Below are 23,933 nucleotides of genomic sequence, written 5' to 3'. Positions count from 1 at the left end.
TTTTTACTAATATACTTCTTTACTTACTAATTATATTTTACCTAAATTATCGTGTCTATGGTAATGCACCCATATTACATGGGACGGAGGGAGTATAATTTTTTTATTACAACATTTTACACCAAACATGATCATAAATAAACAACTACTTAAGTACATATAAATTAAAAAGGGTGTGTTTGTTTTATAAATTTTAAAAGTTGTGTTTGTTTAGTTTGTGTTTTTTATTATTATTATTATTATTATTTGGATTTTAATTTAATTAGAGTTTTAATATAGAGTTTTTTTCTTTAGTGTTTTGATTTGAATTTTTTTTGTAACTTGTAATATAAGAAATCGTGTCGATAATATAATATATATTGAAAATCATATTGTTACGGAAATTCCAGAAAATCAAAACGAGACAATAAAGACAAAAGAATTGGTAACCCAGTTCGATCACGATGATCTACGTCTGGGGGCGCTGCCAAGCCAGGAATTTTACTATCAAGTACGCAGGCACATGTTAAAGTGAAAATATATGGATATTTATAGCCTAAGCCTTTGACAATAATATCCAAATCATATCTATAAAATCTAAAATATAATATTCAAATCATATCCCTAGATTTTAGGATATAATCAGACTTCATATCCCAACAATCTCCCACTTGAAGACTGATTTCATCTTCTACTTCAACATACCTCATCCAATTTCCACTCCCCACCATTCGGTGTTCTGATTCGAATCATTCTTTTACCTACAATTTTCAGTGTCTCATCATCTCCAAGATAGACAACACCAAAATTACCTGTGGTATAGGATTCCATGATTCTCGAATCACTGCATGAGTGGAATGATGCTCGACCAAAATCCATGACTCCATTGGACTGCTGACACTCAGAATCAACGCATCGGATATCTCCTCCGTTGCGTTTGCTGAACCCTGATCCTTCTCCGGCGCCCTACACTGTCGTTTCAAGTGCCCCTTGCAGTTCCAATATACCACCTGACTTGCATCTTCATTGTCCTTATTCTTCGGCTTCAACTTTGACCATTCTTGATCTTCACCCTTTCTTTTTGCCTCAAATCTAAATTCAGTCGAGACATTCTCCCAAAGGGTTAGTCGAACCGCACTCATCGTCTTCTTGTCGATCTTCTTGTATTTGGCTTCATCCATGTCTTCGAATTTCTCCTTCAATACCGCATCTAGATCTTTACCATACATGTAATCTTCTATCTGCATATTTCAGAAATCGAAGTTCATACCATCGAATACCTTGACAACACTACGATCACCCATCTTGACTCCCACAAACAAACCAAGGTTCATTTGATATGAGAGCACATCGGATATCTCCTCCGCTGCGTTTTCCGAAACCCTTATCCTTCCCTGCCAACCTTGCACCGCCTATCACAAAGGGACTCGCTGCCTGACCTACCAGTCGGGACCGACCCAACACCGCCAGGAGACTTTCGACACAAGGCACCTCCGCAGGTCACAAGGGATTCCCACGACGATCCAACGTCCGATTCCTCTCAATCCACCCTATCAACGAACTAGGCTCTGATACCACTTGTTATGAGAAAAACGAGAAAGAAAGCAAATAAAGAACACAGAGGTTTTACGTGGTTCGGTGACGGTGTGTCAACCTACGTCCACGGGCAGGAACCGGAGAGATTTTATTATACTGATTCAGAGATTTACAATGTGTCATCCGACTAAGAACCATAGTTGTCTATTTATAAGCACCCCAAAACACCCTAAACCTTAAGCCTATTTGTTATTAATTAGGATAAGCCCAAAAGGAACCCTGCCAATTGAAACAGCCCTTTCGCTTTGGTTTAGGGTTGGGTAGACCGCTAAATCCAAGTCACGTTTCAACAATCTCCACCTTGACTTGGAGTTTCTCCAACCGCCAAAGGTTTGTCAGTATCTCTCAGTCGTCTCCTTCCTGCCAGATGCCCCGAGAGGGCTTTACCTCCTACGAATATTCACCAAGTTCAAGCAGTGCTCAAACTTCTCCGTCGGTAGCGCCTTTGTCAACATATCAGCTGGATTGTGCTCTGTAGCTATTTTCTGAATAGAAAACTTGTCTTCCTCCAGAACATCACGGATAAAATTCAACCTTACATCAATATGTTTGGTTCTCTCATGATACACTGGATTTTTAGCCAAACTCAAAGCACTTTGACTATCACAGAATAACACCGGTTTCTCCACCTTCAGACCCAAACTCTGCACCAGACCATGTAACCAGATACCCTCCTTAATACCTTCAGTCATTGACATGTATTCCGCCTCAGTCGTCGACAATGCAACCGTAGGTTGTAAAGTAGACTTCCAACTGACTGCACATCCAAACAAAGTGAAGATAAAACAAGTTAGTGATCTTCGTTTCACCAAGTCACCCCCGTAATCAGAGTCTGCATAGCCAACAAGACCATCACCATGGCCTTTATCATCATATACCAGACAAATATCAGACGCTCCTTTAAAATATCGCAAGATCCACTTTACAGCTCCCCAGTGAGCTTTACCCGGATTAGCCATAAACCTGCTCACCACACTAACCGCATAAGCGAGATCCGGTCTCGTACATACCATCGCATACATAAGACTTCCAACTGCACTTGAATATGGAACCGTCTTCATGTAACTAACCTCTTCATCTGTAGCCGGTATAGTGCTTCGATCAAGTTTAAAGTGTGCCGCCAAAGGGGTACTTACCGGTTTGGACTGCTCAACAGAGAATGCTTGCAAAACTTTCTCAATATACTTTTCTTGAGAAACCCATAACCGTCTTGCTTCTCTATCACGCCAGATCTCCATACCAAGTATTTTCTTTGCCGCACCCAAATCCTTCATCTCAAACTCACCCTTTAGTAGAGCCTTCAAGTCATTAATTACAGCCATATTTTTAGCTGCAATTAACATATCATCCACATACAACAGCAGATACACAAAGGAATCAGTAGAAACTTTCTTCGAGTAAACACAGTTATCAAACTGATTACGAGTATAACCATTAGACACCATGAATGAGTCAAATCTCTTGTACCATTGCCTCGGAGACTGCTTCAAGCCATACAGAGATTTCTTTAACAAGCATACCTGGTCCCCTTTAGAACTGTAGAACCCCTCCGGTTGAGACATGTAAATCTGTTCTTCTAGGTTACCATGAAGGAATGCTGTTTTTACATCAAGCTGCTCCAGCTCCAGATCAAAAGCACCCACCATTGCCAAAAGAACCCGAATGGTTTTGTGTTTCACCACAGGAGAAAAGACTTCATGGTAATCGATTCCTTCCTTCTGTGAAAACCCTTTTGCCACCAGTCTCGCCTTGAACCTAGCAGGTTCAACACCAGGAATTCCCTCCTTTCTTTTAAAGACCCACTTGCATCCCACTGGCTTCACCCCTTTTGGTAGTGCAACAAGATCCCAAGTCTTGTTCTTTTCAAGAGACTGCATCTCTTCATTCATTGCCATAATCCAGGTTTCTGCATCTTTACTCGCCACAGCTTCTTTATATGTCTTTGGCTCATCAGAGCCAAGATCATCACCAACCGCTAGTGCATAAGCAACAGAATCCATGTCACACGTATTGACACATCCTGCAAACCTAGCTGGTTTCTGAATATTTCTCTTTCCCTTTCTTGCTGCTATGGAATCTTCAACCCCAGTACCAGCGTCATCAGCTTCCCCCTCAACCGGTTTCCCTTGAGGTTTTGACTGATCTGGTTGATCGGATTGATCAATAGTATTATCCTGCTGCTTTTCCTCTAACACAACTCTGTCAGGAGTCTCAAACTCCACCCTCTGGTTAGCACCACAATCTTTTGTACCTGCAATACTTTCACAACCTCTACTCTGATCAAGCATAGCAGATTCATCAAAGGTTACATCTCTGCTAATAAGAAATTTACCAGGATTTTTACCTTCTGTACACCACAGTCGATAACCTTTTACTCCTGTTGCATACCCTAGAAATATGCATTTTACCGCCCTCGGCTCCAGCTTACCATCATTCACATGAGCGTATGCAGGGCATCCAAATATTCTTAGATTAGAGTAATCAGAGGGTTTACCGGACCATACCTCTTGAGGAGTCTTTAAGTCAATTGCAGTTGATGGAGATCTATTAACCAGATAGCTAGCAGTGTTTACTGCTTCAGCCCAGAATTGCTTAGACAAGCCAGCAAATATGCGCATACACCTAGCACGCGCCATGAGGGTTTGATTCATTCGCTCTGCAACTCCATTTTGCTGTGGTGTGTGTCGTACAGTGCGGTGCCTCACTATACCTTCTTTCTTGCAGAAATCATCAAATGGAGCGTTGCAGAACTCCAACCCATTATCAGTTCTTAGAGTCTTGACCTGTTTACCCGTCCGTTTTTCAACCATGGTCTTCCACTCCTTGAACTTCCCAAACACCTCATCTTTAGTTTTTAGAAAGTACAACCAGACCTTTCTCGAATAATCATCTATGAAAGTGACAAAGTAAGAACACCCGCCCTGCGATTTCACCGGAGAGGGACCCCATAGATCTGAATGAACATACTCCAGAATTTGTTTTGAAGTGTGATGACCGGTACTAAACCTCACCCTGCGTTGCTTCCCTTTGACACAAGCCTCACAGAATTGAATTTTACCTATCACATCTCCACCAAATAAACCCTGCTTGCTCAACACAGACAACCCTAGCTCACTCATGTGACCTAATCGCCGGTGCCACAAATTTGTCCTGTCATCGTGTTTATCCAAGGACTGAGATACCGCCGCCGTTCCCATCACTGAACTGCCCTGTAGAAAATAAATTCCATGCTGCAGTTTTCCCTTCATCATTACCAGCGCACCTTTCAGGACTTTCACCCACTCACCTTCACTATGATATTTTAAACCATTCTTGGCTAAGGTGCCAAGAGAAATCAAATTCTTTCTGAGTTCAGGAACATACCAACAGTCAAATTTCCTGACAGTACCGTCATGCAATTTTATCTGCACTACCCCGCTCCCTTTTATGGCTAGAACCCCATCATCACCTAACTTCACCGTTCCATTCCACTCCTTAAAAGAAGTGAGTAGATCACGAGAGAACGTCATATGGTGAGAAGCACCGGTATCCATAATCCAGGAGTCAGCAGTACTAGCACTACACGCTGTCAGAACTTCACCAAAGTCCCCATCATCAGAATTGTCTTGTACCACAGCAGCACTGCTGCCACTGTTACTAGAATCAACTTTTGTATTTCCCTTCTTTTGTGGACAATCCCTTTTAACGTGCCCTTTCTCCTTGCAAAGATAACACTTAACTTTGCTAGAGGATTTTGATTTTGAACGCGACCTCCCATTCCCGTTACCCCTCTCATGTGGTCTTCCCCTACCTGCAAACAGACCTGAACCAGAACCCTCTTCCAGAGAAACCTTTCTTTTCAATTCTTTGGACATAAGGGCATCTTTCACATCATTAACAGAAATTGTAGTTCTACCATATAGCATAGTATCTACAAAATTCTCATATGAACCAGGTAGTGAACACAATAAAATTAGGGCTTGGTCTTCATCATCTACTTTAACCTCAACTCCTTGAAGATCAAGAATGATACGGTTAAAGGTATCAAGATGATCCTTTACCTGAGTACTTTCGGACATCCGGAGGGTGTAAAGACGTTGCTTCTGATATAGCCTGTTCGTGAGGGAGTTGTTTTGGTACTTCTCACACAGTTTATTCCATAACCCAAAAGCCGTTGTCTGATCTACAACCTCCCGTAACACCTCATCAGTAACTGACAGCAAGATCGCGGAATGAGCCCTTGCCAAAATCTCCTTATTTACCTCCTCCTTCGTGTCTTTAGGAAACTTGTCTTCTCCCTCCAACGCAGCCGCACATCCTTGTTGAACCAGAAGTGCCCTCATCTTGACCTTCCAGAGCGTGAAGTCATTCGACCCATTAAACTTCTCCAGATCAAATTTATACGAGGACATTTTCAATCAATGGGATATGGCTCTGATACCACTTGTTACGGAAATTCCAGAAAATCAAAACGAGACAATAAAGACAAAAGAATTGGTAACCCAGTTCGATCACGATGATCTACGTCTGGGGGCGCTGCCAAGCCAGGAATTTTACTATCAAGTACGCAGGCACATGTTAAAGTGAAAATATATGGATATTTATAGCCTAAGCCTTTGACAATAATATCCAAATCATATCTATAAAATCTAAAATATAATATTCAAATCATATCCCTAGATTTTAGGATATAATCAGACTTCATATCCCAACACATATCAAAAGAAAATTTGTGGTGGAACAAACCAATAATATTTTATTAAAAAATTAATGATATATTTTTATTAAAAATCATATTGAATGGTAAAAGAAAATTAGATTGAAATTAAATAATACAAACAAGCTCAGACAAAGGTTTGGTAAAATTGCATAAAGTTGGGCACTCATTTTGTCTAACCTGAAAAAATATAAAATTTAGAAATTAGTTTTGTAATTGATGTGGATTTTATTTATTTTGAAATGAGTTGACAAAATGATGCTTGGGTGTAATGGGAATTCAAAAGTGGCAATAATAAAAATAACCCCACGTCTTCTTCAATACTCAAGACTGGGCTGGGTTTGTTTAGAATTTACGATTTATTATTATTATTATTATTATTATTATTTAGGTAAATAAAATTACAAAAATATTATTCTTACGTAGGGATGGCAATGGGATCGGGTCCAATTATACGAGCATCGGGTCCGGGTCTGACTCAGGTATTGTGTACCTTTATCAAGTCCAGGTCGGGTCTCGGGTATTGCGAACCTGAGATCCGATCCGACCCGAACCCGATTAATATATTACTAATATATTAATTATATATATGAAAAAATATTTTTTAATAATATAAATTATATTAAAAATATATTTTTAGTTTTATTTATTTATTTATTTATTATTTTATTATAATATTTTTGAATAAAATATATAAATTTTAATATATGTCGGGTTTGGGTTCGGATCCAACTTTAAGTTAAATTTTAAAACTTTTTAAAAAAATTCAAGTCTGTCGGGTCCGTCGGGTCTTATCGTGTATTATTCGGGCAGGATTCGAGTATGGTCAAATCCGAGTACAATCGGGTTCAGTTCATATTTCAGGTCCAACCATCTGTATTCGGGTCGGATCTCGGTTCAATTGGACCCGACCCATTGTCAGCCCTAGTCTTATGGAGAATGATGTATTATGTACTTTTATTGATATATTTATTATATATTTTATGATTACAAGCGGGATTTGTTCTTGTATAATTTCAAATTTAAATTAAAATATTATATAATTTTTTTTAATAAAATATGATATTTATTTTTACAAAAATATCAATCAAAAGTATTGTTTTAATAAAAACTTATATTAATATTTCTTTTCAAATCAATTTAAAATCATAACTATACAAACCCTAATGAACATGTTTTAAAAGTTTGTTAGCTTGTGAATTTTTATTAGATTTTTAATATATATATATATATATAATAAGTGTCTTCTTTAGATTTTTTCCTTCTCTTTAAAAAAAAAATATATTTTTTATTTTAAAATATCAAATAAAATATTATTTAAATATAAAATTCTAATATTCTCAATTCAAATTACAAAAAACACACATCACATCTATTTTTTTTTTTTTAAATTATTACATTTAAAATTAATTCTACATAAAAATATCATATCAAAATATCTTTATATTATATTAAATAATTATTTAAATTCAAATCCAAAATCCCATAAACACACAAACAAACACACACTAATATACTAATTGTTAGTGCAAAATAAATAACTAATATTCATAATAATTAATAAATAAATAAATAAAATACCAAATTGCAAACAATTACAATTAATTTTACCCAAATATAGAAAAAGGCAGCCGTACGATTAAATTAATGCACTCTTAATTAATTATGCTGCATTTACGTCTAATTAATTTTAATTTCTCTCTCATTTCATTAGTCAATGCATTCGGTAGTAGCTTTAGGGCGGACGGAATCACATTGACTATTTATTTATTTGTAATTATTAAATAATTAATTTATCCGTACGCTTAATTTATTTCTACTTTTATTTTTAATTTATCCGTTAAATTATTTAATTATTAATTTTGAAAAATTCGAAAAAATTAATATTTAATTATTATCAATACCACTATTTTGTTATATTCTATATTCATTTATTTTAATTTTTAATAAATTTTCAAAAATACTTTCAATTACTATTTTTACTTTTATCATTATTTTTAATAAAATAATTATTTTTTAAAAAAATTTCCGTCGAATCTAAGTGAACTCGGACGGGATCGTGTGTTCCAGATAAAATTCTGTCCCACTGTTCCATACACATATTGTATATATATACACACTTATGTGTATATATATACACTATGTATGTGAGAATATGGGGATAAAGTTTCGTTTTGAGAGAGGTGATCAAATGAGAAGTGAACTAATTCTAATAGATAGAGAAAATACTCACTCCGTCCCGATGAAAGAGTGACGTTTGTTTTTTGTACGTAAATTTTTTAATATTAGTATTACATTGGATTGTAGTAAAAAATACAAAAATCCCCCTATTAGTATAGTGTAATATAAAAGTAATGACATTTGTGTAATATATTATAAGTTGGAAGGGTATTTATTATGTTAGGTAAGTAGTACAGATATTAAATTAGAAAATAGTAACCTTATTTTGGGATGGACGAAATTAAAAAATAACAATATTTCGATAGGACGAATGGACTATATTTTTTTCTAATATTCCACGTCAGAGTTGACTTAGGCATAATTCCGACGCTGAAAAATATGACAACTTGTTTCGAGAAATTGCTAAATTAAATAATAAAAAAATATAAATTAATAAAGTAGTATTAAATTTACATAAAGTTTAAATATTTTTTATGGACAGTACCCGCTGGCGACAGAGTTTGACGAGCTATCGTATGTTTCATTCCACCCTCAAATATAATTTTAAAATAATTTATTTTCTAACATACTTTAATCCAACAAAGGTTATTTTTAATTTGTATTTAAAGAATTATGTAATATTTTATAAAAAAGAACAAATATATTAAGAAAACAAAGCATATATATATATTATATATAAAATACTCCAAATATGTCTATATATATATAAAATTTTATGCTTATTTTTTATTTTATAGTATATTACATCTATAATAATAAAAGAGAAACAATTATAACTCAAAATTTACAAAATTTTAGAAAGTTTCAAATTAGACACAATTACAAAATTGGATTTGGATTGTTGTAACATCAAAATAAAATATAAACACAAGTTTAAATCAACAACCTATTTAAACATTGAATATATACAAATAGTAAATAACAAATATATTCATCTGCTTTTTGCACACAATTTTAGAAATATTAGTATTATATTATGATGTAGTAGGAATAAAGTAGAAATAATTAAAATGACCTTATTAGTATGTGTGATATAAATGTAATGATATTTGTGTAATATATTGTAAATTGTAAGGGTATTTGTAACGTTAAGTACCCAGTACAGTTACTAAAAAAAGAAATTGATACTTTGACTAAAATGGAAAAATAGATACTTTGTTATGAGACGGATATGGACGCATTATTGTTTAAGCTATAATTTAGGTAAGTATAATTAGTAAATAATTAAGAAATGTATTAGTAAAAATGATTATTCTATAATAAAAATAATTATAGATTAAGATTAAAATAACTAAATAGTTTAATTAAAATTTAAAAATTATAAAAATTTAATATATGATTAAAGTGTATAATTATATTCTAAAAAAAATGACAAATTATGTGGGACGAACGAAAATAAAAAAAAAATACGAAGAAATTATGTAAATATTGTTTATTTACCTTTTTAATTTCTATAAAACTAATTTATGATAGTGATATAAATAAATAAATCTAATATAATTATAACGAATGGTGATAATATCTTAAAAATATAGTAAAGATTGTTTATTTACCTTTTTAATTTTGATGTATTTTTAATTTTTATTTTAAATAATGTATATTATACAAAAATTTATTTATTTTTAGAAATAAAATACTCTTACATTTTATACAAATTATCTATTTTACTATAAAAGCAAATTAGAAGAAGTATATTTAAGGGTGTGTTTGTTTGGGAGATTTTTTTAAAGTTTTATTCTTTTTTAAAAAAATTTCACCTAAAAATATCAAATCAAATATCTATTTTTATTTATCATTTTTATATTATACTAAAAATTAAATTTACATTCAATACATTTACATCATACAACTATTACTACAATTTAAAATTTGTAATATTTAAATCTCAACTCCAAATTCCAACCACAAACAAACACACCCTTAATAAATAATTAATATAGTTATTATGTAATACAAATAATTATATATTAAAAATAAAACAATAAAATAATTTAATTAATATTATAAAATTATAAAAATGTGATTAAATGTATAATTATTTTAAAAAAGGCAAAAAAAAGACCGAAATAAAAAAAATAAACATGAAAAGAAAAAATAATTAAAATTTTTATTTTATTTTTTATATTCTACCCGTCGACTCAGAAAATGTAAATATTTTTATTTGTAATTATTTTTTCTAGTAAGTACTCCATCCGTTCCAAACACCCTGCAATATTTCTTTTTTGGTATGTCTCAAACACCATAAAATATTTCCAAAATAAGAAATAATTAATTATACTTAATCACTACCCTACATATTTCTTCACATTATCCAAATAAAATAATAAAATATATATATTTCTCTCTCCATCACATCATCTAATTTCTAAATTATCTTACTTAATACTACCCACCTAAAAACGGCGTGACAAAAGCAAATGTTGCACCTTGTTTAGAACGGAGGGAGTATTGTATTATTATTTTTTTTAAAAAAGTATAAAAATAAAAATATATTTATATTATTTTTAATTTTTGACTTTAATTAAAATATTAGTATAATTTTTTAATTTTATATAAAAAATTAAATCTAAATATATTTAAACTCAAAGATGAGAGTATCATACTTCCTCCGTCCGCTTCGACCAATCATGTTTACTTTGTTTAATTCTATTTTAATATTAAAAATATTTTTATATTTGTATAATTTTTTAGTACAATGTCATCCTATTAGTATTATAAAATACTAATGTAAGTATTTTTTTTTTTTTTGTAATTTTTTAAATTTGTATTTGATATAATAATTAATATTCCAAAATTAATACGAAGAAGAAGAAAATACTTACTCCGTCCCACCACAATTGACACTATTTTTATTTTTATTTGTCTTGTAACAATCGACACATTTTTATTTTTGATAAAATTATTAAATCAAAACATATTTAACAAATATAAATCAAACTTAATTAACTACACATCATGAATGATGTAAGATTCACTCAAAACCCCTTTATTTCTATCTCTCTCCTCAAAAAAATAAATATTTTTACCTATATTTAAAACTACATATCAGATTTATGTTAATTACAAATAAAAAATATACATTTTTTTATTTACTTATATTATAAAAAAATTTATTCTCTATAAAATAATATTAATATTATATATATATTTTAATTGCTATATAATTTTTAAATATTTAAATATATATTTTTAATTTTTTTAATTATATATATTAATTTTATTTTAAAATTATTAATTATATAAAAAATAATAATAACTAATTGTTATTAACTAATTAAATATTTATATTTTAAATAAAGTGTTTTCGGTGTAACAGAGGAGTGACATTTTATAATAAAATAAATATTTTATAATATTAAAACGAATGGAGTTAAAAATGTAGGAAATATAAATACAGTAAGCTTCCGTGTAGCATCCGATAATTTCCCATTTTCCCATTTCCGATTCTAATTATAGGCTGCCCTACTTCTTTTCAACTCGAGAGTCTTCGTTCTTTAGCACAGACAAAGTAAAACCTTCCCACACACTTCCATGGTAAATCCCCGGAAATGGAGAGTTGAAGTCACCGGAGAAGAAGAATACGCAATAGTTAGGGTTTAGAGGCGATTGTTTGCTCTACTGTTGATGGTAATTTGATTTTTTTGTGTTTTTTTGCTTTTTTCGCTTGTTTCTGGGGAGAATTCGAGGTAATCGACAATGGCGGTGGGGCGGAGAGACAAGTCCAACCCGTCGTCAGTCCGCGGATCACGAATCGTGGCGGCGATTGGGATCGGTATAGCCATGGGATGCGTTTTCGCTTTCCTGTTCCCCCACGGATTCTTCTCATCAAATCCGGCCGCTCAAATTCGTCCCCTGGCGAATACCAATCTTAAGGTGACGATTTTGTTCGTTTTTCCTATCAACTAAGCTTCAATCGCTTGCGCTAGGGTTTACGTCGACTTTTTTCGTAGATTCCGTTCAATTTTCTGTTCATATCCAGTTTCCCGATGCGATCATTGCGTTGAATTTGAATCAACTGTTACTTGAAAAAACTTCGTATGCGGTTTTTCTACACTAGCGAAAATTTTCATATCTACTTCGTGCTGTTGACATTTTTTAGCTTATTGTTAACCTTAGATGGATCTAAATCTAATACAATTAATCTACTTGATTGTTGCTTAATATGCTACCATTTGATTATCCTGCAATATGCAATGTAGTTCTTCACATATATATATTGTCTATGGAGATGATGATAAACTGTTACCAATAAATCTCCATTGTCGACATTTATGCTATTTTCGATCACTTGTTTTTTCGATTTTATATGCATTTTGGGGGTTAGAAGCATACATAGGATTAAACTTTTGTTAGTATACTACTTGATGATTTAATGGATTTGGTGCATAGGTTGATTCGGGTTCGGATTCCTGCGAGTCGACTGAGAAAGTGAATCGATTGAAATCCGATATTATGAAGTTATCAGATAAGAACGTCGAATTGAAAAGGCAGGTGACGGAGTTGAATGAAAAGCTAAGGTTAGCCGAGCAGGGTAAAGACATTGCTCGGGAGCAATTCTCGGTTTTGAGTAAGCCTCAAAAGGCCGGGCCGTTCGGTACCGTCAAGGGTTTACGGACGAATCCAGCCGTCGCTCCCGACGAATCCGTGAACCCGAGACTCGCGAAAATCTTATCTGAAATCGCAGTTGGCAACGAGCTAATCGTCGCACTCGCGAATTCCAACGTGAAGGAGATGCTCGAAGTGTGGTTCACCAACATCAAACGTGTCGGAATTCGGAATTATCTCGTGGTGGCGTTGGACGACGCGATTGTCGATCTCTGCAAGTCGAACAACGTCCCGTACTACCAACGGGATCGGAACGACGCCGTCGATCGAATCGGAAGATCGGGCGGAAACCATGTCGTCTCCGGCCTGAAATTCCGAATCTTGAGGGAGTTTCTCCAGCTGGGCTACGGCGTACTCCTCTCCGACGTCGATATAGTCTTCTTGCAGAACCCGTTTAACCACTTGTACCGAGATTCCGACGTCGAATCGATGTCGGATGGCCATAACAATATGACGGCGTACGGGTACAACGACGTTTTCGACGAGCCCGCGATGGGTTGGGCCCGATACGCCCACACGATGAGGATTTGGGTCTATAATTCCGGATTCTTCTACATTCGACCTACCGTCCCGTCCATTGAGCTTTTGGATCGAATCGCCGGGAGGCTTTCTCGAGAGGAGAAAGCTTGGGATCAAGCTGTATTTAACGAAGAGCTTTTCTTCCCGTCGCATCCGGGTTACGTCGGGCTTCACGCATCGAAACGAACGATGGATTTCTACCTATTTATGAACAGTAAGGTTCTTTTCAAGACTGTGAGGAAAGACGCCAACTTGAAGAAGGTTAAGCCGGTTATCGTTCATCTGAATTATCATCCGGACAAGTTTCCGAGAATGAAAGCTGTAGTCGAGTTCTATGTGAATGGGAAGCAGGACGCGCTCGACCCGTTCCCGGACGGGTCGGAGTAGACGGGAATTCGAAATCGAAGTCGGAATCGAAATGGAATTGTGTTGAGGTATGTGCAAAGTTTCTTGCTTTTTGTGTTTTTTTCTTTTACTACATTTAGTTTTGGGAAATTTTCTTTGACATAGTACATGATTTATGATCATCAATATCATCATCTTGTTAGAAATGTGTGTCTTGTTACTTTGTGAAACTATATATTATGTGTGATGCTTTTTTTTTGCTACATTCCTTGTTTATTTTTTGTTGTGGATTGATTATGTATGTTATATGTAGCTTTATTTGATTGAACCTTTTGTTACTATTATTGATTCATCATCTCTCTCTCTCTCTCTCTCTATATATATATATATGTATGTATGTATGTATAATTTAGATCTTGAATTTGTTGGTGTAGGGAGTTTTTGGCATGTTTATTCATTGCAAGATATCTTGTGGATCTATCACTCTCTCGTTTTATGTAGTCATTGCTTTAAATTTATTTGAAATGAGGTATTTGTTTTGTTTGAGTTTCTGTTTAAATATAATTTTGATGTGATATTTGTTTTAGGAAAAATAATATATTATTATTGAAAATGACGTAGAATATATAAATATGTTAAGGTATTTTTTTTTTTTAAAAAAAACAAAATAAATAAAATTAGGAGTTTGATCTCATTTTTAAAAAGTTAAAAATTGTGCAGAATGAATAAGCTTATTTTAGTTTGAAATCACAAAAGAACAAATTTGCTTCTTACAAATATGTTTGGCATTAAAAAAAAAAAGAAAAGTTAAGAGCTTGATCTTATTTTTTTTATTTTTATTTTTTAGCCGAATTTTAAAAATAATATTATTTTAATTGTAATGATAGTTAAAAATGGTATAAAAACAAATTTGTTTTTGTTAAAAAATAATGATGTGACGGTAAAATAAAATAATTTGTGAGAAAAATGAAATATTTGATAAAATAGTTACTTTCTAATTAGACTATTCAAAATAGGAATATGTATATTTTGTTGCTAGACTAAAGGAGTGTTATATTTGCATATAAAAACAATACCTTCAAATTACTGTTCAAAAAACTCTAAATACATCCTAAACACATAAAAATAATTGCACCTAATGTATATATTTGTTTGGTTGTAATTTGAAATTGAATAATGATTTGAATTTTTGTATATAATATTGTGATGAGATATTTTATAAAAAAATATACAAATTTGTACGATTTTTTAGGTGATTGTCTTTTTTGTTATGAATGGACAAATTTACCCTAAAGTGTATGATAGAGATTAAAGTAATAAATGAATTAAGGGTAAAAATGTAAAATTTGTGTTTAAAAAATGAAATAGAATAATAGTTGTTGGACGTTCCAAATAGGAAATTATGACGTTAGTTCGTGGACGGAGGAAGTAGTATATTTTTATTAGAATCATGTTAATTTCGGTTTGAAACAACAAAGCGCGCATATATATATATATATATATATATATATAAATAGAAACTAGTAGTAATAGTGCTACATTAGGTAGGACAAAAATGAAATTACAACACAAGAACGTGCCATGCCTTGGGGGTTAGGGGCTGTGTTTATTTGTATATGGGATGTTTCTAAAATTGTAGATTGTTTTAGGGCTCTACTGAATTATTATCATTTTTAAGTAGAAAATAAATACTTGAATAGTATATTAGGTTTAAAGAGAATAATATTTTTAGGCAACATTTCTTAAATATTATTGTTGTTCTTGTATAATACTCCCTCCCTCCCGGTCAAGATGACTCTTTTGCTTAAGTACACGGTATTTTAGGTAGTGTTAATTAGTAAGTTATTAATAATAAATTATGATATTATTTTATTATTTTTATATGAATAGTATTGTTGGCATTTTAAATATTTTTAGCATTATATATCAATAAAATATATACAATATGGATATCATTTTGTAGAGAATAAAATTTTATGTAAATACAAATAAATAAAAAAATTTATTTATTTATTTATAATTAACTTAAAAACTATTTTATTAAAAATAAGAAGTTTTAAATATAGATAAAAATATTTATTTATTGATGAGAGTGATAGAAATAAAAAAGTTTTAATTAATAATTTTTAATTTGTACTACATTTTGATAATTTATATGCTATCAATATAATACTAATTGATTTAAATCAATATGATAATCAAGTCATTTATTTAATTTTTTTAGTAGTAATTAGTAATATTGTATAAAGATATTACATTCTTACTAAAAAATAATATTATCTCGTCCCACCATAATTGACATTATTTTTATTTTTGTCTATCCGTAACCATTGACACATTTTTATTTTTGATAAAAATTATTAAATCAAAATATATTTAACAAATAGAAATCAAATTAATTAACTACATAACATACAACATGGACCCACTCAAAACCCCTTTATTTCTACCTCTCTTCTAAAACAAAAATATTTTTATCTATATTTAAAACTACACTATTTTTTATAAAATTAATTTATGTTAATTATTAATTATAAAAAAATAATATAATAATCATAACTAATTATTATTAATTGATTAAATATCGTCACCTTGAATAAGGGTTCAATTCTGATAGAACAGAGGGAGTATAACTATAAATAAAATACAAAAATTATAATACTATAATTTGTAATATAATTGATAGATATTACAAACGAAAAAAATACATAAACCTTAAAATAGGATTGAGGGACTATAACAAATAACTATAACAATTTTACTAGTAACAATAATATCAAATTGTCCTATGATAAAGAATGACCTGGTGATGCGGAGATAGACTCGTGAACGCGTTACTTGCCTTGTCGAACTTAGTTTGCAAAACCTAATTTGCAAGCTATTAAGTTCGGCCGGAAATTTACCCAAAGAGCACCTGAAAAATAGTCGTCATGGTTTCCGCATTATATAAAAAAACTATACTCCCTCCGTCCGCCTCTCATGGTCACATTTAGCTTTTGTGTCATTGTACTTAATATGAAAAATATCTTTATACTTGTATAATTTTTTTTTTTAACAAATATCATTTTTCTTGCAATTTTTTATTTTTTTAAATTTGTGTTTATGTTTTGATATAATAATTAATAATCAAATATAATACGCAAAAAAAAAAAAAAAAAAAAGTAAATGAAAACCTTAGAGAATGATGTAATTTGTGAAATTGTAATATATATATATATATATAATTAAAAGAGTAAAGCCAATAATGATCTCACCAAATTTCCCTGCAAGAACCATCACTAACTTGAATCAACAGGAGCAGGAGCAGTCAAGCCATCCACTTTCATCAACACAGTATACTTCTTAGGCACCATTGCACCACCCTTACTACACAAATCCACCACCGCCGGCGCGTGGCCGTAAAACTCCCGGCCGGCGTCCACCAGCACCGGCGGGTCCTGCCGCCGCCGGAACCACACAATCTTCCTTGGAACCAAGTCGTCAACCCCCGCCTTCTGCCAGGAATGCTTCCCACGCCACCCCTCGAACTTAAACACCCCACACATCCGGGCGTCGTGCCCCGATGGCCCGACGTGAACTTCCGAGCAGTTCCGGCACACCCTTGCTGGGTACGCGCACAGCAGCCGCTGCACCCCCGACCGCACCGCCTCCCACGCCCGAAGAGTTCGGGTCGCTAACAATCTCAGCTCGTCCGCTGACGTCGCCGCGGCATCGGAGGAAGCATTGGTGGTTATTACGTATGGATCGTTCGAATCCGCCCCGGCCTGCAGACATAGCTCGACTACGGCGGGTATTCGATCGTGATCAAATCTCTCGCGGTGTTTGATTACGTCCTGGAACATTTTCGTCAAGTGGAAAGTTTCGACCGGGACTATTACGTCGTTTACGCCTCCCTTTGTCCAGGTGTGGACGCTGTTCTTCTTGTGGCGCCGGTAGCCATGGCAGGTTTTGATTTGATGGCCCACTTCTCCTATGTAGACTTCTGAGCAGAATCTGTAATCGAAACACAATCGAAGAAAGTTTAGTGTTATGAAATAGATTTGATCCCGGAATAGTAACTAGAAGTGTTGATAAGTCGATTAGCATTGAATCAAACAAAGCTGGAGTTAACAATGGAACAATTTATTTCATATAAACTAATTTTCACTTGTTGAATTTTCTTGGAAATCAATCGGAAAGTAGGAAAAACTTCAGGAGAAGTTGATCTCCATAAAGTGTTATACTTGTATTTGAATATGATCTCAAGCACAGAATGATGCATATGGTGGCCAAAAAGAACAGCAACTGTAACAACAGATTTTTTATAGGATTCTCAGGGAAATGCAATTAACAAAAAAGTACAACAAATTCAGAAAATGTTGTTCCTCACAAGGTAAGAATTTGTACGTGAATACGACTTCAATCAAAGAACAATGCACACGACCATAAACAACACCAACACCAACAACAAAAACTACAAAATAATCAGCAAAAGTTGATCTCCACAAGGTAAATACTTAATAGTATTTGCATATGATATCAGTTGCAGAACAATGAACATCATCAACAACAGCAACAGCAACAGCAACAACAACAAATTTTCGGTAGGAACGAGGATCACTTGTCTAATTTTCATGGAAATGCAATCAACAAAAACTACCAACAATTCAGCAAAAGTTGTTTTCTACAAGGTAACTGATTGTACTAAAAAATGTATTGAATCACAGAAAAATGCACATGATCAGAAAAAAAAAAAAAAAAAAAAAAAAAAAAAAAAAAAAAAAAAACAGTAACTACAATTTCTAATAGGAGCGAGCATATTTATCAGTACTCGAGCTAAAAATCATTCCAATTTCTAAAAGCGAAAAGGGAAAATCGGTTCGATTACTTGCAAGACCAGACAGGAATGTGGCGGATGAGAGTTGATACGCCGTCGTATAAGCTCGCTCGTGCCTGGAGAACATCGCGAGCGACGGAAACCATACCTTTGACGGGATAATCCTTGCACCGCTCCTCAATCCGCCGCAGAATCAACGGCCTGAGCTTCCTCAAATCCAGCGCCGGATTCGGTTTTGAACTGAGAAATCTGATTCCATAATTCATGCCTTCGAGAATCACGAACCTGCTCTCCCATCGCAAGGGATTTCTCACGCCCATGCTCGAGACCGACTCAAATCTTCCACCCTTTCTGCGTGACGCCTCACCGCAGAGAACTGAACTGCAGGGTTTCTTTACCAAAAGCGCGTTTTCAAACCCCAAAAACGTTTGTATGCGTAATTATGTTATTATTATGGATTTCTAGTTTGGGCCACAATTTATGATCTTAATCAGATAATTGGGCCTATGAATTGGGCTTTGAGTGCAATAAATAGGTAAATGGACAATTATAGCCTTAAGCGAATTAAAATAAGTTATAACATTATTGCAAAAATGTGAAGATATATAATATATGTATATATTTTAATTGTGAAGACCACAATTGTTAAACAATAAAACGCATAAATTGATTTCAAACAAATTAAAATAACAAAATTAATAGATTGATTCTGGACAAAATATATTATATATATACATATATATCTATATATATACTCCCTGAGTAATTTTAAGAGTTTATTTAATTTATTTATCTTTATTTTTTATGCTCCCTCGATTCTATTCTAAATTATGTTTTAGATTTTATAATAAATTAATAAATAATAGTATTTTATTGGACAGAGTGGGTAATTGTCTAAGATATTTTGGATTGATACCGCTATTTATTTCATTTTTTCTTCTAAAAACATCAAATCAAATATTTATTTTTTATTTTTTTGTGTTATACTAAAAATTAATTTTACATTCAAAACATCACATCAATACATATTTATATCACATCATACAATTATTCAAATTCAAAATTTTTACTATTCAAATCTCTAGCTCAAAATCCAAACATTCAAATTAGAATTAATAATAAAAGACTTTTTGAATAATGTCAAAATATGAAATAATAATTATACCGAATAGTTCATATATAGGCCCCATCTTATCAACAAACATGAACTAAATCTCAAGCTTTATTATGGAAATTTAAAAAAAATAAATAAATCTCTTTCAAAGAAATCCGAAAATTGGATAACAAAACAAGGTCTTTATATGACGTGTAATTAACGAATAAAAAAATTATTAATTTCCTCCACACATTGCACCAAGTGGTCCTCACTGTTAACCATTATACAAAAATTGCAATTATTTGAACCAATAAATATTTTCTGCTAAATAAGTTGACTGTCTTATATGGATATTTTGATTTATTTATTTCTTATATATAATATATCTTGTGGCGCCAATTGATCTATAAAATGCGACTATATTGGATTCTAAGAAATAGTCGTGTTTACTTTCTTAGACTGAAACACGCTTTTAGCTGTCGTCTTCCTCTAATTCCTTCTGTAATTCATTTCTGAGGTTTTCATGCAGGAACATTGAAAGGCAAGAAATCTGCATCCTGTAGGTTTCTAATCTTCTGAAGACCGTGGAAATCTGAAGCACGCGTTGTAGTGGAGATGGAGTAACGTGGTTTTTGAAGGATTGATGTTGTTTGGAGATTGGAGAAGCAATTTGTAGTGTTTTTGCTTGGTTTTGAGCGATTCAATCGGAGGATTTATGTATGTATTCATATGTGATTTGTTGAATTGAGGATCAGAACGTGTATGCAAAATTGATTTGGAAGTCGAGAATGGAGGTGGAACACGCTCCTCGAGGTTTCCCCTACAATTCGGCGAAGACGTTGCTAAGAAAGTCAGAGGACATGGATTACAACGATGTTTTCGGTGGTCCACCGCGGCGGTTTTCGATGCAGGAATTGCGTGGGAGAAGCGGTTTCCTTGAAACGGCGATAGGCGAGGTGGAGGTGGAGGACGAGGAGGACAGAGCGTCGACGCCGGTGTTTGGAGAGGAAACGACGCCGAGAAGGAGAAACACCGGCAGCAATTTCTTCGACGACATATTTGGAGGAGACGAATCTTATGCTTCGCCGAGGAATCGCGATCGTGATCGGAATAATCTCTTCGGTACGAGCCCTAATTCGACGTTTGTAAGCCCTACCAAGCCTAAATCGGAGCAATTTGGTACTTCTTCACTCCCTGCACACTTCAGGTACTCCTAAATCTCCATTTTCATTGCCATCGAAATCATTGCACAGTTCGTAATTATTACTTTTGATTTTGTCTTCAGTCTTCCTGCCAAATTGAACAAAGTCGAGCTTCCTCCTTTCGCTTCCTTGAATCAGAGCTCATACAAGATAAATATCTCTACAAATGCACTGATCAGTCCGCGTTCTTCAACTACTTTATCGAGATTTTCAAGCCAAGTAGTTCGAAGCCAGGATGAGGTAAAAAATGAAGCTCGTCTTTATCGTCAAAGCACCTTGCCTCGTGAGGCTTGTTTCAGATTTGAAGATTCACCAAATACTGCCACATCTGATGAAAAGGAAGTTTCCCCAAATTCAAACAAGAACAGGAAAAGCTTCGATGGTTTCTCCATCTATAAATGGGCTTCAGGCAGAGCAATTCCAATGATGAATCTTATGGGTAGAAATAGTTCAAGAAAATCCAAGGATAGAATTGAAAGGTGTGCAAGCTTTAACGAGAGGGCAGAAAGCAGACCATCCATTACCAGAATGGAAGATTTTTCTGCACATAAGGAGCCTGTAAATGCAAAAATGGAATCTGAGAAGATAGATTCAGGAAGCAAAGATGAGGAGAAAGAACCTTTAGGTGCAGAAGTTGTTACTAGCGGAGCTATAGGAAGTATAAAACCAAAAAGACGGATGTCGCGCGCTGAAATCCGAATTATGGAGAAGTTTGTAAGAGAAGTCTCTCTAAAGGATGAATCTCTCGAGTCTGAAGTGATGCCAACTCTTCGTTCGTTGCTCATTGCTGAGGCCGAGCAACAAGGTAAGGTGTATTTAGATCATGTGTTTATAGTTACAAAATGAAGATCAGCTTAAATTTACTGAAAATTATTAGAAATGGAAGACAACAAGATTACAACTCCATGTAAAGATCAACCAGAGAGCAGTAAGAGTTCAAACAAGATCGAAAGCATTGAAATCCATGAGGACAGCAATGCTAATCCAGAAGCCGGCCCTGGTAAAAGAGTGGCTGCAGAAAAGGTAAAGGGGTTTGTTGAGTTTTTCAACCAAGAACCTAATTGGAAGAGGAAAGGCGATGTTCATGTCGGTAGTGGAAGCCATAGATGGAAAGCTACAGGCACTGATCAGAAAGAGAATGTTTGTTTGAATACAGAAAAGGTGAATTTGGTTGATTGAATTTGATCAGATGAACCATATATCTTAAAGTTGCAAATTCATTCATGGTGATTTTACTTTTATGTGATATTTCAGGCGGATGATTGTCTAGAAAAGGATGAAATGCGGAGTAGTGAAGAAAAGAAGATCACGACCGATGAAAGTGACAATCTTTCTAATAATCCAAGTGCAGCATCTTCATTAGGTTACCATTTTTTTTTCAATAAACCAAGAGAATTACTTTCAGCCTGTAATTGATGCATTTGCTTCAACATCGTGTTATTTCTGAGGGGATCGATCATCTTTGAAGTACATTTGATAAATTTCATTCTTTCTCTTCCAGAATCAATTCTCCGGTACTCAACAACTTCAGTTGATAATTCATATGAATCTTTGGAAGACAACTTCAGGGTATCCAGCTTCTTGATTTTTCATTTACAATGCTGAATTGAACCGTAACCTTATATTATTCTAACATAAGGATTGGCCTAGATGTGACAATGTGTTCTATGCTGTTGCACACTAATTTTATTGCTTATTACACACATTTAACGAATACATAAGTCACGAATGCAACGACATCTCTTATAATGGAAATAACCTTTGGTTCCACAGGTTGCGCAATTGTCCGGTGATATTGAAGAAGCCACACAGGGTAGTGAAGGTTTGGACACCATCAATGTAAGAGATTCAAACTTGCTGTCAAGATATATATTATAACTATGGTATTTGCCTTAGTTCACGATATTTGTAGAATTCTTAATTTCTTAAGACTATTCGACAGGCTATAGATGCTAAAATTGAACAATGGTCACTGGGGAAGACAGGAAACATCCGTTCACTGCTGTCGACTCTACAATATGTAAGACTGTCTTCGATCTTCCAATTTCCAGTTCACTTGGAATTTATCTACAAAAATTTTTCAAGTAAAAAAAAAAACCAACAAAAGAATGTCTTGCCATTAATTCTTCACTTCCAACAGGTTCTATGGCCCGGAAGCGGATGGAATCCAATACCTCTCGTTGAACTGATCGAACCAAATTCAGTGAAGAGAGCATATCAGAAAGCTTTACTGCGCCTGCATCCCGACAAGCTGCAGCAGAGCAGCGCCGATTCTCACCACAAATATACTGCTGAAAAGATTTTCGACATTCTTCAGGTACCTTAATAATGTTCAATCGAAAAGTAACAAAAAAAAGATACGTAATATGAACACAATACATCTGTCTTGTTTTACACGCAGGAGGCTTGGGACCATTTCAACACTCTGGCTTCACTTTGAAAGCCATGGAAATTCCCAAAAGAGCTGACCATTCCATTGCATGCTCCTTTGTTTTATCAGAAATTACTGTCAGTAAATTTTAAATTCTTTGCCTGGTTTGCATAGCATGCTGTAATTACAGTTTGTTGTGTGTTTATTTGGTTACATCTTTACTGATCATAATAACATTTTACAGTGCAGTGTAGATATGCTGTTTTTTTACCCTCTGGTTAAAAGCATCCATGTTTGATCCTGTGAACTTCCCTGTCAAAAACATATATATATGTATGAATTTTCCTAGTAATTCATGAGTCGTGTGTATCGACATTTTCTTTCAGGGCACTCTCGGGGGAAGAAGAAGACACTTCTAAGATGAAACCACCTACCTCTATGGCCAGGTAAGGTTCTGCCTTGTGCAGATATTTTTGAAAATTTTGATATTTTTCATTAATTTTTAAAAAAGTATCTCGTCTAAAACT

General features: G+C 33.6%; 3 protein-coding genes across 5 annotated transcripts; 2 read left to right on the top strand and 1 right to left on the bottom strand.

The window, feature by feature from the left end:
* The first annotated feature begins 11,874 nt into the window (after positions 1-11,874).
* Positions 11,875-14,262, top strand: LOC127264517 (arabinosyltransferase RRA3). The gene is made up of 2 exons (XM_051294086.1): positions 11,875-12,325; positions 12,842-14,262. Exons 1-2 carry the CDS (start codon positions 12,149-12,151, stop codon positions 13,961-13,963), a joined length of 1,299 nt encoding a protein of 432 aa, XP_051150043.1. The 5' UTR covers positions 11,875-12,148; the 3' UTR covers positions 13,964-14,262.
* A 2,307-nt stretch (positions 14,263-16,569) lies between these two features.
* On the bottom strand, positions 16,570-19,155 carry LOC127264545 (APO protein 4, mitochondrial). Of its 2 annotated transcripts, XM_051294136.1 has the most exons (3): positions 18,789-19,155; positions 17,176-17,914; positions 16,570-16,835 (listed from the first exon to the last, which is right to left on the bottom strand). In XM_051294136.1, exons 1-2 carry the CDS (start codon positions 19,055-19,057, stop codon positions 17,200-17,202), a joined length of 984 nt encoding a protein of 327 aa, XP_051150093.1. In that variant the 5' UTR covers positions 19,058-19,155; the 3' UTR covers positions 16,570-16,835; positions 17,176-17,199. The 2 variants fall into 2 exon arrangements, with proteins under 2 accessions (XP_051150093.1, XP_051150092.1); XM_051294135.1 differs by lacking the exon at positions 16,570-16,835 and having other exon boundaries at positions 17,082-17,914.
* A 1,093-nt stretch (positions 19,156-20,248) lies between these two features.
* On the top strand, positions 20,249-23,676 carry LOC127264405 (J domain-containing protein required for chloroplast accumulation response 1-like). 2 transcript variants are annotated; one of them, XM_051293914.1, is made up of 9 exons: positions 20,249-21,040; positions 21,119-21,840; positions 21,922-22,196; positions 22,290-22,398; positions 22,537-22,604; positions 22,809-22,874; positions 22,978-23,055; positions 23,176-23,352; positions 23,437-23,676. In XM_051293914.1, the coding sequence occupies exons 1-9, from the start codon at positions 20,622-20,624 to the stop codon at positions 23,473-23,475; spliced, it is 1,953 nt and encodes a 650-aa protein (XP_051149871.1). In that variant the 5' UTR covers positions 20,249-20,621; the 3' UTR covers positions 23,476-23,676. The 2 variants fall into 2 exon arrangements, with proteins under 2 accessions (XP_051149871.1, XP_051149870.1); XM_051293913.1 differs by having other exon boundaries at positions 20,250-21,040; positions 21,913-22,196.
* Positions 23,677-23,933: the final 257 nt, after the last annotated feature.

This window comes from Andrographis paniculata, unplaced genomic scaffold (genome assembly GCF_009805555.1).
Source record: "Andrographis paniculata isolate CXL003 unplaced genomic scaffold, ASM980555v1 Contig70END, whole genome shotgun sequence".
Taxonomy (NCBI): Eukaryota; Viridiplantae; Streptophyta; class Magnoliopsida; order Lamiales; family Acanthaceae; genus Andrographis; species Andrographis paniculata.
Note: the sequence above shows the minus strand (reverse complement) of the source record. Positions and strands in the feature narration are given on the sequence as shown.